The sequence below is a fragment of the Phyllopteryx taeniolatus genome, chromosome 4, assembly GCF_024500385.1.
Source record: "Phyllopteryx taeniolatus isolate TA_2022b chromosome 4, UOR_Ptae_1.2, whole genome shotgun sequence".
Lineage (NCBI taxonomy): Eukaryota > Metazoa > Chordata > Actinopteri > Syngnathiformes > Syngnathidae > Phyllopteryx > Phyllopteryx taeniolatus.
In genome coordinates this window covers 12,263,968-12,282,733 of record NC_084505.1, presented here as the reverse complement: position 1 = coordinate 12,282,733, position 18,766 = coordinate 12,263,968, and the positions used below count along the sequence as shown (strand labels likewise).

Sequence of the window (18,766 nt, the reverse complement as noted above, 5' to 3'; positions counted from 1 at the left end):
TGGGCATACTTATTGTGCCACAGCCTCTACGTTGGGGTTCTCCACAGTAGACGAGGAAGTAGCCTCCCTCCGCCTTCGGGTGGGGTAAGAAGTACTGACTGTTGTTTGTGCCTATGTACCAAAAAGCAGCTCATAGTACCCACCATTTTTGGAGTCCTTGGAGGGGGTGCTGGAGAGCGCCCCTGCGAGGGACTCCCTCGTTCTGCTGAGGTACCTCAATGCTCACATGGCAGTGACTGTGAAACCGGAGAGGGGCGTGATTGGGAGGAACGCCTTCATTGTGAAGGTGGCCGACTGGAGCTTTGGCCGTCGTGGCAGTAATTCCCAAACCTGTTGGTGGACACCAGTCATAAGGGATGCCATCAAGCTGAAGGAGTCTTGTCAAGCATTTTTGCCTGTTGTACCCCAGAGGAATCTGATGGGTACCGGCAAGCTAAGCAGAATGCAGTTTTGGAGATCACTGAGGCAAAATCTTGGGCCTGGGAGGAGCTCGGTGCGCCCATGGAGAACGAATTCTAGATGGATTCGGGGAGATTCTAGTCCACCATCCAGAATGCCAGTAGATGGAAGTAGCGCACTGTCAACACTGTTTTAACGGACACGCCATTAAAGATGACACCCAGCAACCCCCCTCGGCTGCCCACCTGAGCTTGTCTGCATACACAGGACATCTAAAGAAAGCCTGGTCTACTTATCAAAGGAGAAGCACAGGGGATTTAACTTCGCACACGGATGCTAAATGAATTACCAGCCAGTCCGAAGGAGCTCATCAAAGCTAAGACACGGACATGTCACGGGCAAGCTCTGTTGGGAAGGAAGCAGGCACGCCCGCTCCGAGCATCTTGCAAACAGTGACACCCGGGCTCCAGCCGCCCTGCCTTAGAACTCTTTTTCCTGCTCCTTTTATTTCCTTCCTCCTTTTCCACCAAATCCACCTGTTCGCCATGTGGACCGGACCGGCCAAACATTCAGGAGATCGACCAGCCTTCCTATATTGTGTTCCATGCACGTAAATCCAACTTGCGGTCTACTAAAAGTACAGATTAGTGCTTATTTGGGTTTAAATTAACGAGAACAGGAACCCCCACTAATATGCATTGTCACTACACGCTCATTCCACCCTCACATCACAAGTCAGTCTCCTTTGCCAATGTTTGTCCGTCCTTTGGGTTTTTTTCCCTGCATTGTTTCCCTGTAGATTTCCATGTTATATCTCATTAAATTTTTTATAAAAATTCACTACCTGTATCATTTGTGTGTGTTTGGGTTCGACAACAGACCTCCGGTTATCGAGAACTCTGATCTAATTCCTGTTGCAACCTTCAGATGAAGAGACATAGAGGTTTTTTGTCACTTTGTCCTGACGTTTTAACACATCTAAAAAGCGACAGGGTGCCCCTTTATGAGATAAAATAATTTGATTTTAACGCTAAAACTTAAAATCACGCTAAACCAGAAGTGACGCAGGCGTCGCTTCCATCTTATTCTTTTCCCCTAAATTAATTACGTTTTTTTTCCAAACCAATATACGCTACACTGTGTATAGTTGGGCCGGGGCACTGCTGACCTCAACTTGGGACATTGTGAGTCTGTGGGGAGAATACTTTGAAGACCTCCTCAATTCCTCCGACACACCTTCCTATGAGGAAGTCTGGAGTCTGGGGACTCATAGGTGGGCTCTCCTACATTCTACCTCCAACAATCTCTGGGGCTGTCACCCAGGTGGTTAAAAAGCTCCTCGGTGGCAGGGCCCCAAGGGTGGATGAGATCCGCCCAGAGTTCCTAAAGCCGTTTCAAAGTTATGGGGCTGTCCTGGGTGACACGCCTCTGCAACATCGCATAGATATCTGGGACAGTGTCTGTGAATTGGAAGACAAAGGTGGTGATTCCCCTCCTTAAGAAGGGGTACTGGAGGGTGTGTTCCAACTTCAGGGTATCACACTTCTGGAGGGTTCATGGGAGCTCACCTAACTACAGTCTACATGTGCTTTGTGGTCTTGGAGAAGGCATCCGACCGTGTCCCTCAGGGAGTCTTGTGGAGGGTGCTCCGCAAGTATGGGTACTACTTAATAAGGGCTGTTCGTTCCCTGTATTACAGGTATCAGAGTTTGGAGGAGACCCCGGGGGACGACCAGGACACAATGGAGAGACTACGTCCTTCAGCTGGCCTGGGAATGCCTCAGAATCCCCCCGGAAGAGCTGGATGAAGTGGCTGGGGAGAGGGCAGTCTGGGCGTCCCTGCTAAAGCTACTGCCCTCACGACCCGACCTCTGCTAAGCAGTAGAAAATGGATGGATGGATGAATGTCCTTGTAATTTGCAGTGGTGTACAACTGCCCAATACCATCGTGAGAGATCTAATAATTCCTATATTTTAAATACAGGAAATGCATTTCAGTGTAGTTCTACATTTAAAATAAATAAGTATTTATAATACATCTCTAAAATGATCATTATTATAAAGTCACAATTTTTGAAACTAATCTTATAGGATTGTCATTATAGTGTGCACATTACATCATTCAAAAATAATAATAAAATATTAGGGATTTGGATTCAGTGAACATCAGTCTTTTGAATTTGTGGTGTCATATGGTCATGCACACACACAGTGACACAAGACTGACACGAAGCAGGAAGTGTTCAGTCACACGCAGATTGTACAGACTTCCACTACTCCTTCTCTCCGTCTTCCTGAACGCCATCAGAGTTCACCTACTGAAGATCTCACCTGTACCGACACATGGGCGCAGTGGCATTCAGACAGCATGGGCTCTAGACTCAGGTAAGTTAATCAAATTACTCCTCCATCCTCCAAATTATGATGTAATTTATTTTCACTTCCTCTCATATCAGAACGTTTCCTGTGGCGGGTAGCTACGTACATTGCACTCAACAAGTGACCCTAACTTTCAAATTAACAGAAAGGAAAACAGAATGTCTGTTGGTCACAGGCAAACACCATTTGTGTTTAAATTGCAATTCCATTCAAACCTACAAATGTAAATATTGCTAATAGTCCTTTGATAGACTGTACATGATGATCATTGCTTGAGAGAAGTGAAGGACATATTTGGTGTGATGGGTTCTCTTTTGTCTTTGTTTTCACAGACAAAACCCTGATAGAGCATTCAACGTATTCTTTGAGGCAACATGTCCTACAGCCAGAGACAGAGGTAAGTCCCTTTTAGCTACCTTGCACCAAGGCCTGCTAGCATTACAGTTCCCATTATATATCAGCACAACTTCATCCAATACGCTAACAAATTTACTAGTGGAACTGTTCAGCCATGGAAATTGGTCATCAGAAAGCACACATTCGCCATTTCTACAAGAAAGAAAGATTGCAGTTACTACATATTTACAGTATGCACTGGTGAAAGTAAAGCAAAGTGATGAACATCTGCTTTACACGGCTGATATAAACACAAACACTGTAACAAAGGGTACTTCCTGTTCTGTGGTTTGAAAACCACACAGCCTGTCCTGTTGCTTTGAACCAGAAGGAAACATGAATGTGATCTGTCTCCAGGCATTACTCTAAACAAACGTTTTATTAACATGCAACATTTATTTATAATATATTTTATCCAGCATTTATTATAGTTGTCGTGGTCTTGAAAATATCAAAGGTCACAGTGAACACACTGTTAATCTACAATTGTTATCAGGCTCCCATCAATTTTGCCTTTCATGAAAACTACCCATCCATTAATGTTCTATAGCTCTTGTCCTCATTCGGGATATGGTTATTTGTGGAACCGTTTATCCAGTGCCGCCCAGTTTCACTTAAACTGTTTTTTTTAATGACAAATACATCTCTAGCTGGCACGGTGAAAGACTGGTTGCACATCTGCCTCACAGTTCTGGGGACCAGGGTTCAAATCCCGGCCCCGCCTGTGTGGAGTTTGCATGTTCTCCCCGTGCCTGCGTGGGTTTTCTCCGGGCACAAAAATGTGCATGTCAGGTTGATTGGGGACTCTAAATTGCCCGTAGGTGTGAATGTGAGTGCGAATGGTTGTTTGTTTTTATGTGCCCTGCGATTGGCTGGGAATCGGTTCAGGTTGTACACTGCCTATCGCCCAGAGTCAGCTGGGATAGGCTCCAGCACGCCCGCGAACCTAGTGAGGAGAAGCAGTATAGACAAATAGATGAATGGATGGATGGATGGGTGCCATGAGATTTTTCTAATGTAATATGCCTTGGCTTAGTAAAGGTTGGGAAACACTACTATTAAGGTATTCATATGCTACAGATCCAGATGTACGTCTTCAATTTCCAGACGACTTCAGCGATAAGGTAGGCTCTTGTTTGCATCTGCTTGACACACAGTACCACATGCTTCCATCTACTGTTAACTTTGAATGATGTAGCTATCACTAAAGATAATGGTCTGCCTTGTAGGAGTCTTGTCAAACATTATCCAGTTTCTGCTTCCCATATGACATACAAAGGTGAGTTTTCCATCATTACTGCGCCAAAAAGCGTGAAAGCGAAAACTATCGTTTTGATTGCGATGGCACTCTATGTTAGTGAGCAAGATCACACAAAAACGATATAATCGATTAGTGTTTTTTTCTTTTTACCGTCTGAATTTCATAAATGTGTTATTGAGTGTTGTTTGTTGTTGAGATTTCACTTTGCACTCTCATGACTACTTGGCTCTTAGCAGGGCTGCCTTTTGTGTTTGTGTGGCCTCACAATAATGGGGTATTATATAGATCAAAAATAACATTTACCTCTCGCACAAGAAAAACACCAAAGAAACTTTCACATACACCAACAAATCTCACTCACACATCAAAAAGTTCTCTTATTCACCAAAAAACCTCACACGCAGAGGCAAAAAAAAAGCAAGGGTTTTTTTTGTGTGACACAATTTTCTTTTATTTTCTTGGCAGTGAGAATTAAAAAAATATTTGTGTTCATCAAAAATTGTGCGTCTGAGAGGAAGCTCAAGACTGAAAACAGGCAGACTCTCAAATATTGAATGCTAATTATCTCCGCCATGCAATAATACCATCCCTCGGTCTGTTGCCGGTCTTGGTCTCAGGTGATAAGAGAACTTGTTTGATGTGTGAGAGTTTTTTTGGTGTGTGTGAGATTTTCTGTCTTTTTTTTGTAGTTTATGTAAGAATTATTTGGATGTGAGTGAGAGGTTTATGTGAGTTTTTGGTGAGTTTGAGAGTGTTTTTTTGTGCGAATGAGTGTTTTGGGTGTGTGTCAAGAGGATTTTTTCAGTGACTATAAGATTTTCTTGGGTGTGAATGAGATGTTTTTGCTGAGTGTGAGAGGTCTTTAACGTAAGTTAGATTTTTTTGGGGGTGGAGGATTAATGTGAAAGTTTTTGCTGAGGTGAGAGGGGCTTTTTTTTTTTTTTTTTTTTGCTGCATGTGAGCGGTAAATGTTATTTGTCTGGTCCGTACAGTGCCTCATACAATAAAGCCACCTCCATTGTCATCTCCTGCCTTGTACTTACCAGACTAAATGCTACTAAAAGCAGAAGCTGCATCCCGTCACAGTATGATTGGGCAAACATATCTGTCTGCAGTTTTTTTTTTTTTCTTAGTTCAAACTTGCGGTGGACGGCACTCTATTTCCTATAACTGCTTTTATTCAGGGTGAGAGTAGGAGGGACTGTGCAGCAGTTCACTTTTGTTCTGACTGATCTCGAGGGCTGCCAACGCTTTGGCTTCTGTCGCCTCACCAACAGTGCTCGGACGTGCCTTTGCATCCTCAGGTGCGAACATGTCAGGGCAAACGCTCATCTCTAATTTAATCACTCCTAGAGTTTGACATAATGATTGTTTTTACAGTTATCTTCCATGGTTTGAGGTCTTTTATAAATTTCTCAATACCCTAGCTGACTACATCACCAAGGGGCAGGTGAGTTTGTAATGAAGTCGAGCATGTTCCAAATAAACACAATTACACTCAAAACACTTTTGTGTGCTCAACAGACCAATGATATGAAAGCTGTGCTCGCTGCACTGTACAGGCAGCCCATACCACTGGCAGCTGATTCTATCTCACTGCAGATGGTAAATCTCTAATGATATGCCTGCACGCTCACACACACACACACAGGCACACACATCCTTGCTCCCACCATCATAATTTTGAGGAGAAGAGCGAGAAAACATTTTCTTTCCCAGTGACAAGTTTAAGCAGCTGTTTGACTAAGTAAGCTGTGGGTGATTGACGGGGGGAGAAGCACTTACTTACGTGAACGTCAGCGGTGCAGCGTGTTTAACCAGCTCACAAGCAATCCAGACTCCAGACGACTTTGAAAGCTCTCACTTTTCATTGTAAATATTATTTCAACTAAGTATTGCAAGTCCTTCGGTGAGTCAGTCGTTACCTCCATGACGATTTCTGACTGCACACTACGGTATGAAGAATTAACTCACAATGCATTGTGCGCTTAACACGCCAGTAAAAATCTATTCTTAATATGTAAATAAAAAAGTAACAAAAAAATAAAATACACTTTTTACAAAGGAAAATAACAAAAATAGTGTGTTAATAATAATTAACCTACCATGCATGTTTTTTGGAATGTGGGAGGAAACCAGAGTACCTGGAGAAAACCCACGCAGGTACATGCAAACGCAACACAGGCAAGGGCGGATTCGAACCCTAGTCCTCAGAACTGTGAGGCAGGTGCGCTAACTAGAATCCCTGCCTAAGTACATTTACGTTCAATACATTTGCATTTACTTTGGGCGAGAGGCTGGGTACAGCCTGAATGTGTATATTGTGCTGAGCAGCATACTGTACATTGCAGTCGGTTCCATTTCTGATTTCAACGGGGCTGCACAGCAGTGTTGAGCCACTGAGCAGTTTTAGGGGGAACGGTGCCTGGCTCAAGAATACTTTGACAGAGCTCAGGAGAGCAGACTGGCCTTTCTCCAACAACCAATCCATGTTTGTTTTGACCATCGTGGGGTTTCAATGTACCTGTAAAGACAAACTGTACTAGTGTTTATTTGATCATTCCTTTCATTTATTATCATTTCCCCAAATAATAATGTGGAATCCTCTTGAGAAGATTCCATACTTCATTGCTCCTGATCCTGGAGGTCTCCCGTCCATTCCTGAAAATGTGAGTATCTGGGATGAAATCTATCGTCTCAAACTTTCATGCTAACAGCGCTACTTTATTTGCATTTACGTGTGCATACATACCAGAGGAACTTGACAGAGTTGATAGTGGCGGTAGATGTGAAGAACCTTCTGCAGCTCTACGCCAGCATGCTGTTTGAGAGACGCATCCTAATATTTGCTTGCAAACTCAGCACTGTATGTATTTCTTTCATTACATTTTATGTAATCTTTCCACATACAACACAAAATGTGTGTTACTGTGTTTTTTGTAGCTGACATCTTGTGTACACGCACTTGGGGCTCTGTTATACCCAATGCACTGGCAACACATCTTCATCCCAGTCCTACCACCACACCTTCTGGACTATTGCTGGTTAGTCTGCCAGTCTGTCGTCTGTGTTTCTATATGTCACATATGATATTACCTCTTACAGTGCACCCATGCCGTACCTTATCGGGGTTCACAGCAGTCTCGCTGAGGTAAGAAACTATATAAAAGTAAACTCTTAACAAATCTATGAACACACAACCTTAATCACAGTGTGGATTTGGCAGAAGGTGAGGAGTCGAGGTATGGAGGAAGTTGTCATTTTGAATGTGGATACAAACACATTGGAAACTCCCTTCAATGACCTGAAGAAGATACCTTCAGATGTGGTACTAGAGCATTTGTGTGTGTATGTGTGTGTAATACAGTATGTATTTTGAAAACAATTTCTGCATCCACCCTTGCTAGAGTAGTGGTTCACACAACTGTCCTTCAGATGGTGTGGGATCATTTGTGTGATTGACTGGCAACCAGTCCAGAGTGTTCCTGTAGTCCGCCAAACTCTGGCATAGGCTTCGGTCTTTGCTGTGACCCTCAACACGATACGTGGTGTACACTGCCCTCCAAAAGTATTGGAACAGTGAGGCCAATTCCTTTATTTTTGTAGAGTTAAAACACTTGAGCTTGATATCAAAACATTTATTTGTGATGAAAGATCAACAGTTCAGCTTTTATTTGCTGGTAGTTAGAAGATACCATTGTTTGTAAGGAAACACCACATTTTAGAATGTGGTGCAAATGTATCGCAAGAGATACATCCATCCATCCATCCATCCATTTTCTGAGCCGCTTCTCCTCACTAGGGTCGCGGGCGTGCTGGAGCCAATTCCAGCTAACATCGGGCAGGAGGCGGGGTACACCGTGAACCGGTTGCCAGCCAATCGGAGGGCACATACAAACAAACAACCATTCGCACTCACATTCACACCTACGGGCAATTTAGAATCGTCAATCAACATACCACGCATGTTTTTGGGATGTGGGAGGAAACCGGAGTGCCCGGAGAAAACCCACGCAGGCACGGGGAGAACATGCAAACTCCACACAGGCGAGGCCGGGGATTGAACCCCGGTCCTCAGAACTGTGAGGCAGACGCTCTAACCAGTCTAACAGATATAGTATACTTAAAATTGTTTGAAGTGGATCAGATTTAATAGGTACTTGCAAATCATTTGCTTGCATCGTCACCACATTTTGTGATATGATGTGAAGACTCTAAATTGCCATAGGTGTGAATGTGTGTGCGAATGGTTGTTTGTTTCTATGTGCCCTGCGATTGGCTGGCGACCGGTCCGGTGTACCCCGCCTCCCGCCCGAAGATAGCTAGGATAGGCTCCAGCGGCCCGCGACCCCAGTGAGGACAAGCGGTAAAGATCCATCCATCCATTTTCTGTACTGCTTATCCTCACTAGGGTCGCGGGCGTGCTGGTGCCTATCCCAACTATCTTTGGGCGAGAGGCAGGGTACACCCAGAAATGGTCGCTGGCCAATCACAGGGCACATAGAAACAAACAACCAGTCGCACTCACAGTCACACTTAGGGGCAATTTAGTCTTCAATTAACCAACCACGGATGTTTTTGGGATGTGGGAGGAAACAGGAATAGCCGGCGAAAACCCACGCAAGCACGGGGAGAACATCCAAACTCCACACTGGCAAGGCCGGATTTGAACCCGGGTCATATCATTTCAGTCATTTATTTTCACTTTCCCTCTTGAAAGGATGTTTTTTAATGTTCAATTGAGTTGTTCAGGTTATACTGTGGGTCACATTAATGGCGGAAAAGATTTGAATTGATTTACCTTAACTCACTAAAACCTGGCATTTGAACAGTGGGGTGTAGCCTTTTTATATCCACTGTTATCTCCACCATGTCAACAGTTCTGAATGTACAGTATATCTGTCCCCAGATGTCTGGGCTGAAGTTATGTTTGAAGCGTCAGGCGGTGTCTTCTGGTTGTGGGGTCTCACGGGCCTTCCTCAAGGCCCAATCTGTCCTCTTTGGAGGATACAAAGATGCTCTGCAGAATCTTAAGGTTGGTTTCTTAATAACATGTGGCTTGGAATGGACTCAAATGTCTTCGGTATTCCTAGCTTTTTTTTTTTTTTTTTTTTTTATCTTCACGGTTCGAAACTATTTGTATTTTTTGACTTTCTGCTACTTTAAATATTTTTACATTTTTCTCGAGGTGAAATTCATCCAGGTGAAGATTAAATTTCTCATTTTCTTGTACATTTTGTATTGCTCACATTATTTATGTTTATTTATGTATGTTTCTTTTTTTGCAGGGCGGTGAGGTATGCTTCAATCAAGATTTGTTTCTCGATCACAAGTCACCCAGTATGAGGCGGTTTCTTCACAGTGCCATTCATTTACAGTTTTTCAAACAGGTACAAGGTTTGCTGCTCTCTACTCGACAGATAATCAAATTAAACCATTTTAGCTACGTGACTTGTTCAGTTGTTTTATTTATTTAGCTGCCGTTGTTACAGTATATCATTGTACCATTAGTCACTATAATTTGTTATTTTTCATTCTTGGGCAGCACGGGGCACTAGTTGTTAGCACTTCACAGTCGAGAGGTTCTGTGTTCTCGACTCAGTTCTGTGTGGGAATTGCTCGTCCCCCCTGTTCTTGCATGGGTTTTCTGTCGGTACTCTGGCTTCCTTCTCCCACATTCCGACACCATGCATGTAGGTTATTCGAAGACTCTAAATTGTGTGAATGGTTGTTTTTCTATTCGTGCCCTGTGATTGACTGGAGACCAGTGCAGGGTGCTGGCATAGGCTCCAGCTCACCAGCAACCTTAATGAGGGTAAGCAATTTAAAAATGAATGGATGCTCGAACATTTCATTAAGTACTATATAGATTATTACAGGTACAAATGTGTAAAATCCTGTGGTCCTTATAGAGTTACAATGCCGGGTCCAGTCTGAACACCAACTGAAAGTGAGCAAATAATGTTTGAACCACTGTGGTAAAGTTCTCGGTCCTGTAGGCAAAGTTTTGCTGGCAGTTGTGTTCTGCTGCTTTCTGTAAGTTAGTGCTGTACACACATTGGCTTACCTTACCTGTTCCTATGGTTGGTGTACTTACCAGGACAATAGCCATGCATGCGCCCCATCTGTATCTGTAAATATTGAACATCAATATGATAACAGCGTGGGTTTTTATTCTTGTGAACAGGTGCAAGGCCACATTGGCTCTGCACCTTGTACAAGTACATGCACATACTTGAACAATGAGGAGACTTATTCTGTTGAGGGACAGTCGTCATATGCATTTGATTTGAAGACATTGCCATCCCCGAAATCATGATATGATATTAGTATTCATAACTATTTTGTGAAATATTTTCAGTTTATTGATGTACGCCTGGATATTCTGAACACAGGGAACATACCACAGGACCTCTTTGAAGAGGTGATCCTTGAGGGTCAAACAACAGGTACATATAGTGTGTTGTAGTGTAGTGCGATTGTGGATGGTGGACTCTGTCACTTACTGTATCTCCTTGTTGGTCTTTTTTTGCAGGAAAGAGTAAAGCTTATCAACAGGTAGTTGATCATTTAAAGGTAAGTTACAGCTTGTAATGACCAAAAAAAAGTTTCTTCCCATATTGTTGCACAATTCAGAATGCCGTTGTACTGTACCTTTGACAGAAAGGAAGCGGGACGCTGATCCTCAACATGAAGTCCAAAACAAATAATATACGGGTGAGTTTAAGCTGAGGAGTGTTTACTGAGAGGAGCGTCTGCTATACTTGAACTACTGTGTATATACAATAATACTCTTTGTCTTTAACAGGCAAACGGTATCGCAAGTTCAGGTTTGAAAAGCAGGTTGAAACATAAGGTGAGCTTTAGCATAATGGCTGCAGTGATACTTCAGTGATACATTTGTGGCTCCACCAACAAGTGTATTCTGTGTGTGCTTGTGTGTAAGACAGGCCTACAATCAATTCATTCAGAGAGGTGGATCTGCATCATACCATTGTGCTCAGTCTGACTGCCTGCAGAATCGTCTACCAATCACGCAACACTTTGGAATGGTAACAACCACAAAATTACGTGCAACATCTACGCTTGTCTATGGAAAGCCATTTGAGCATTTATTCAAAATCCTTGATATCAAGCTTAAAGAGGACATATTTTGCCAAACCAACTTTTTCAAGTATTTGGGATGTCATTTTGTCTCCATGGTGCCTCAGTAAACACGTGAAATATGAATGAAGTCATCCACGCATTTCTAAGTTCCAGACGTTTTTCTGCCGAGAGGACTGGAATCAGTTCATTCAAATTTTTCAAGCTTATCTACGTCACCAACAAAGATCTCCACCTTCCCTTTCCGCTCCAGAGCCAGCGCTGGTCAACATAACAAACACGTGTACGCTCACAGGTGGGTCTTCTACGGGGAGTAAACCAATCAGAGGAAAGGGGGCAGTCCTAGCCAAATATGGACAAAGCGGATACAAAACTGGGTCAAACAGAAGGTGCTGTCAGAGGGGGCCTTTTCTAGGCACTCATATGACAAAACCAAACTAGTGACGATAAAGAGCGTACAAGGGTATGGATCTTAAGTTGGATGTCATTGATATTGAATAAATGCTCAAATGTCTTTCCATACCTGTCAGTTGCTTGAGAAATAAAGCACAATAAATCAAATAATGCATTATTGTAGAACTTTTGTGTGTTGTTTTGCACTTTTGTCACTACTTGTCAGTCCATCATTGTTTCTTTTTTGTTCGGGGCTGGTGATTTTTATTTTTTTTTTTACTTTCACATTGCCCCTCAGCCACGTCCTCGTCGGCCTGGTTACAAACATGGCGTCACCCGAGCCAAGGGCACCACGGCAGCTGGAGATGCACGGAACGGGTGAGAGACATAAACCTGTGGGCAAGTATCGAGACCTGTTACTTATTTGCCAATTCATTGACCATTTAACCTACCATGTTGGACATGGAGGTTTGCTTACAATTTTGTGTTAACAGTTTGGGTAAAGTCCTGATCTCATTTCTGTCAAACACCTTTAGAATGAGCTAGAAACCGAGTAGATGAGCCATCAGGCCCTCTCACAGGTCCAACATCAGTGACTCTGATCTCACTAAAGTTCTTCTGTATGAATGGACACAAATGCCACGGACACACTACCAAACTGTGTAAAACATCTTCTCGGATGACTTGAAGTTCACTTGAACTTCACTCTCTCTCTTTCATTTTCACTTCCTGTAAGTGTAATGGCCATGTGCCCCTTAAATACTGTAGTACATTAAATGTATGTGTATATTTGTGTTTGTCCCTGTATATCAAGGATGATGTCTGGGCAAGTGGTCACGCCTGACTCTGAGCTTCAAAAGGATGACGAGGAAGATGAGGAAGAGTCATTTCTGTGTGATTCAGAGGAAATGGATCTTCTAAGCGAAATCTTTGACACACTCAGCACCCGCAGCTCACACGACCGTGGCCTGCTATATGGCACACGCAGCCTGGATCTGTTTGGACCAGACAGTTATGACTATATTACAAAGGTAAGAATGTAAAACTGAAACATGCATAATGTAATACTGCAGAAACTAATGAGTAGGGGGTGGGCTGGGGGGGGTCAGCATATTAATGCTTTATTTTAATTTACTGTCAGAGGTAATACTACACTTAATGTCAATACTGAGATGTTTTTTCAAATATATCCCTCAGGTAAAATTATTACATTCTCAGTATGATGTTGACCACTGCTGCATAATTATAAACATATTGTTAAATTAATCTCTTTTACAGTGTCAGTCAGTGTGGGTGTTTCGTAGTTATTGTAATTGTTTAAGATGTTTTTATTTTTTAGCCAAAAATCTCCTTTTATCAATGTTTAAATTCTGTCATGTCTGTAACATTTAAGAGTGGGTGAGCTGCGACAGTATATTATTTTTGCTTTTCGTCTTTATCAGACTGTATAAGAAAATTCTGATTTCTGGTGCACAACATCAGTTACTTTGGTTGAGGTGGAATTTTCACAAAGTTCTCATATTGGATCTCGTTGTGTCGCCATCTTACTCAGTCATCTATTGACTGTAAATACGCTGAACTACTACTGTTGTGTTTTTAAGCTTGGTCGAGTCAATTCCAGCCAGGAGAGCCTACCTCTTTCCACGAGTGGCAGTGGCAGCCTTCACAGCTGGAATCCGGAACACTCAGAGGAGGTGCCAACGCTGACTGAGAACTCAAGTTGTCTGCATTTTGAGCCAAACAAGGCTGTCAGTGAGGCATCAGCATGTGTAAGAGAACATGAGACGTTGAGAGGCATTGGAGATAAAAAGGAGGAAAAGAAGGTAGCAATAAAAGTGACCCATGTAGTAGAAATCCATAACAGAAATAGTTCAAGGGAAGTGAAGTTTGAGGAAGAAAAATTGAAGAATGAGCCAGAAAAAAGAGTGACTTGTAAACAGTGTCCTGTGGAGGACACAACTGAGCGGAATGAGGACGAAGAGCGGAAAATGACGGAAGATGGTGCAAATTGGAGTAAGAATGAGACACATGATGGAAATAGAACACCTGAAGTACATGAGGATGAAACAGAAGAGGGAAGTGGAAACCTAGGGGAGGAAAGTGAAGAGGTGGGCTTCCAGTCTCAGGTCTCCAGTGAAGGGTTCCTGGACAAGACAAGGAATAAGGACTTGGCCGAGACTAACGGGCCAGGTAACAGCAGTGACATTGTTCAAACATATCCGTCGTGTGATTCAAGGACCCATTCGGATGCTAACAGCACCATCAATCATGCGCAGGGAGGCTCAACTCCTGTCAAGGTGTTAGAACTTAAAAAGAGGTTTGAAGCTCAATGGAGCGCCCACACCGGCTGACTGGGAGAGTCAATTTGCTTCTTCTTAACCGCAAAAAACTGCAAGTTTGGATCTTGCCTAGGAGAGTAAGCAGTGGTGTGCATATATACTTTATTTATATACACATTATTTTTACTTTATAAAGTGAACATCGTAAAAGTGCATCATGGTGTCAGTGTAAATCAGTATCCTTCATTAGTGTAATACATAGTTAATATATATAAATAGAAGAAAAAAACAATGCAAAGTGCTGTAAAAACCAACAAAGCTCTGTTCAAATACAAAGTTCAGTTCAAGTTTCTCATGTGGCAAACTGAGAACAACTCGATGGACCTTCGCATGGAGCAAAATTTATGCAGTGAAATTACACAGTTTCCCTTTTTCATGCAGCACAACTGGTAACAGCATTGATGGTCTGTTTAGTCCAAAAAGTGAATAAAAAGATGGAGAATCAAGAAGTGTATGGTGTGTCAGAAGACTTGAGGTGCAAAGCCTAAGCATGTATCATCACCAGAAATTAGTGGGCGCATTAATCCAAACGGCTGAAAAGGGGTCAACGGTTGGGGTTCCACGTAATGTGGTGTAATCATATGAGGCGTTCTTCTTTGGGCAAGGGGAGAGGCAGGCCATTCTTTTCGGAACCAGCTGCTCCAGCCTGTTTCCTCTCCTCTGCGCTGGGACGGTAGGTTCCCTCCATTCTCCTCTTCTTCTTTATGACACACAGCAACAGTAGCAGAGTCAAGCAAAGCAGCAGAACCACAGTGGAGATGAGTGTCGAAACCGTGGGTGGGAAGAATGCCTGTTTCGTCATTGTGACGGACAGCTGTGAAAAAGGATACGGAAATGTTGAGAGAAAAAAAACATCACAGGCGATGTGTCAAACACGCAAATATTTTCAACTAATACAGGAAAACGATTTTTAAACTCATATACCAGTATTTATTTAATTAACCTTTATCCAAGTAAGGCAATTGAGAACAAATTCTCATTTGTGCATTTGAACAAAGGTTTCTTGAATTCTCCTGCGCTTTTGTAATTATATACTTGTAAAAATTTTAAAAAACTTGGAGTTCAAACTATTACCATGTGTAAGCAAATCACAGACTTTTTACTTTTTCTTTGGCTTTTTGTGTTTTTTTTGTGTGGTTACACCTGGCAAAGAAGAAGTATAATGATGAGGGAATGGAAATTACTGCAACTAAGGGTGTAATGATTCATCCACTCCTTCAATGTAGGGATCTATATTCCGACGATCCCACTACATCGATCTGTTCTAGGCAAGTTGGCCTCTCGGACGACATAAATCGATGTGAAATAGTTAATCGTGTTATCTTCAGCATTATTCGCTAAACACAAGAAATAAATGACTCTATAGTATGACCAACACACTGGATATAGCCAACAAATAACTTTCCTGTAGGCCGGACTTAAATGTTATGATGAATTGATATGAAGAACACGTCTTTATTTTACTATTGAATTTAACTTCATGCCTTGTAAAAATGTTATACTGTATAATGATGCTCTTGTCAGTAGCACTGATGTCAGTGTCAGCAGAGTATAGAGATAAAGTGGAGTGACACAAGTGACACTTTTCATCACCAAGATGTGCATATAAAAGTGGTTCAAATGGAAAACTATATTATATTATCTAATTATATTAATTATATATCACACGGCAGAGTGACCGCGCTCACTTTAACTTTTATTAGGAAGGGCTTTTGAGTTTTGACGCAGGCAATTTTGATTCGCCGGCATGGCGAACGTGGGCAATATTCGCTTCGCCATATGCGGTTTCAAGTAGCCATTAGTGAGGACTCTGGAAGACCACAACTTGTCAGACAATAATTAGGTCATTATTTCCTGTATATATTAAGGTATTTACCCTGTTAAGAATTGCACTTAAAAGAAGAACATTATGTAAACCACAGTCACACTTAATGGAAAAATATGTACATGCCACACAAAACAAATCTGGAAAATGATTAAGGTGATTCGATGAATGTACTGCAGCTACTTTGGTTTGTACAAAAAAAATAATGTGTAACCCAAATTCCCTGGTGGGAGGTTTCTGTTCACCGTATTTTAGAAAAGCAAATACAGAGAACCCCCTCTGATTCGCGAGTCACTATTCACGACTCAGTGAGTTTTTCTGTAGAATCTAACAACTATTTTCTGAAAATCTCACCTATTTACCTTTTCTGTAACACCCTAAAATGTCACTCAAACACACTGTTCCTTTTACGGTGCTATGTTTGCAGAAGAGTAGCTAGCCAATAGCTGGCCAGCTTGAAAGCAGGTAAGCACATGCTGCTCAACGTAAGGTGCAGTAAGTGCTGAAGTAAAGATAAAGAGTTGTTTGCGATATACTGTATGTATTTTTAAAATTTGAGAATCTACTAAAAATGGCTCATAGGAAAGTAGTAATTTGTTTGTTGTTTTTTTTTTTTTTATTTCCATTCTTTTTTTTCAAAATCCTAACCTCTGTAAGCCAGTTGTTTTTTGGGGAATGTTGGAAGTCCACCAACTCATTCACACAAAAAGTTAAAAATAAAAAAAGAAGCCTTTTCTTACGACTCTCAAATCATATTGATGATTTAAACTCATATTCATATTATCATATTAAACTCACCACCTATACACAGAGAAAGAGAATAAGTGTACTTAGTTACACAAAGGTCTGGGAAACATTCCTAGTATAGTGGAAGAATGACATCAATGAGAATACACAAACAAAATTAAATGCCAAAATTATTAGAGCAAACGTAGAGAAACACATCCACTGGCCATAATATTAGGTACAATGGCACAGTCTAATGCAAATGCAATACAAGAGTGGTATCAAAATGTCTGCGTTTAGAAATATAATGCTCAGACACTATCAGAGTGGTATTCATTTTACAATACAGTATGTAAAAGCATCTCAATACATCAATTGCCAAGCATTTCTGCACCCTATAGTAGTCAATAACCTACACTACTCGCAAAAAGATATTCGGTTTAATTTAACCTTATCTTAAACTTTAGAATGCACGTTCCAACTGTTCAATGTTCCAGGACTTTTTGCTGTTCGACAACAAGGAGCTGGATGGCAAAATTCACAACAGGTGTTTGATCCATGAATCGACGAGTAAATGTCCACTGATGTGGATTGGACTAAATATAAATAAGCATTTTTAATAACCCGATATTCACATACACTTATTCTGGTTATGAAAAGTAAATATTTGGGAATGACTGATCCTCCTCTCATGTTGATGTTTTTGGTGTGCTTCAGAGGATTTTCGGATTCCAAATAGAGCCCTTGCACTATTTACGTTTGGGAATGATTGAACGCATGTCACAAAATGGGCAAAAAGGTTTACCAGTTTTCCTAAATCCAAGCTGATGTCCACTAATGTCTTGTTATGCTTAAAACACAAAGAAAATGTGTTTGCTTTCATGGATCAGGAACTCAGTGAGATTTGAAAATAATATTTAAAAAAATAGCTCAAAACCTTTACATCTTCTTTCCATTTTGTTTGCAATATGTTTGCGGGCAAGAATTATGTTTTACTTCCATTTCGAGTTCAGTGTCACCATTGGCCAATTAATTATCTGGCTACTTATGCTTTGCCTTTGACCACTACCGAGAGGAACAGCTGGATACTAGATGATCATCATTTGCTCATAAAAATTCGATTATCCCTGAATAATTTGTATGTGCTATCTCTGAAATCAGAATCAGAATCATCTTTATTTGCCAAGTATGCCAAGTATAAATGGCGGCTACTCCCCGAGATGCAGTATCTGTTTTCAAATATAAGGCGTAAAATGAAGAAGTCGTCCTAAAAAAATAACTACTCAAGTACAGATACTTTAAAAAAAATAAAATAAAAATCTACTAAGGAAGTATTTGAACTTCGTTACTTCCCACCACTGCAAGATTGTATCTTGATAGACTACTTGCTGTACTGCTGACTGTCTGATCGGGATGCTGTTCTGCGGTTCTGCGGTTCTGCGCTTCTGCTGCCTGAGAGGCGGGCCAGGCAGGAATGCAGCCCGTCCTGCTCCACCTGTCCGCCCAACTGACTGCTGGGAGCCGCCACAAGCAGCAGGAGGAAGCGAAGAGCCCTCGCCGACACGAACTCGGCTTCTTAGCTCCATTCAACAGTCAGCCTTACGACGTTACTTGAAAGGAAATTACCTGTCCGAAAGCTGGGAACCTGTTCGTCGTTGGCGGAAGCTTCAGTTTGAAGACGTTACGGGAAAATTCGGCGGAGCAACGTCCGTGCTCTCAACACAACCGAAACTATTTGGACCCGGCACTACCTGGCCATATGCAAATGCACAGGTCACGTGAAGAACATCGGCCAATCACAAGCGTCTCTTATTATCGCTATGAGACGTTAGATATTCGTTGGTATAATATTTAATTAATAATTGCAAGTATTTAATTTGTAAATGGGCTTCATTTAGCAAATTTGCAGACTACCCAAGAAACTTTTCTTTTCTAAAAAGCAAT

At 41.8% G+C, this 18,766-nt stretch overlaps 1 protein-coding gene across 3 annotated transcripts; it reads left to right on the top strand.

Annotated features, from left to right (window-relative positions):
- Positions 1 to 2,633: 2,633 nt before the first annotated feature.
- On the top strand, positions 2,634 to 14,424 carry dennd1c (DENN domain containing 1C). 3 transcript variants are annotated; one of them, XM_061769521.1, is made up of 22 exons: positions 2,634 to 2,784; positions 3,111 to 3,175; positions 4,255 to 4,298; positions 4,404 to 4,453; positions 5,620 to 5,739; positions 5,816 to 5,885; positions 5,960 to 6,040; positions 7,051 to 7,104; positions 7,191 to 7,301; positions 7,379 to 7,479; positions 7,541 to 7,586; positions 7,665 to 7,763; positions 9,345 to 9,470; positions 9,724 to 9,825; positions 10,797 to 10,884; positions 10,971 to 11,011; positions 11,099 to 11,152; positions 11,244 to 11,291; positions 11,386 to 11,487; positions 12,231 to 12,310; positions 12,747 to 12,963; positions 13,534 to 14,424. In XM_061769521.1, the coding sequence occupies exons 1-22, from the start codon at positions 2,768 to 2,770 to the stop codon at positions 14,281 to 14,283; spliced, it is 2,466 nt and encodes an 821-aa protein (XP_061625505.1). In that variant the 5' UTR covers positions 2,634 to 2,767; the 3' UTR covers positions 14,284 to 14,424. The 3 variants fall into 3 exon arrangements, with proteins under 3 accessions (XP_061625505.1, XP_061625504.1, XP_061625506.1); XM_061769520.1 differs by having other exon boundaries at positions 7,662 to 7,763; XM_061769522.1 differs by lacking the exon at positions 7,665 to 7,763.
- The last annotated feature ends 4,342 nt before the right edge of the window (positions 14,425 to 18,766 follow it).

Coding starts and splice junctions, on each gene's coding strand:
- dennd1c (XM_061769520.1), top strand. Junction 5,886..5,959: donor ACTACATCACCAAGGGGCAG/GTGAGTTTGTAA, acceptor TGTGCTCAACAG/ACCAATGATATGAAAGCTGT. Junction 11,012..11,098: donor AGGTAGTTGATCATTTAAAG/GTAAGTTACAGC, acceptor TACCTTTGACAG/AAAGGAAGCGGGACGCTGAT.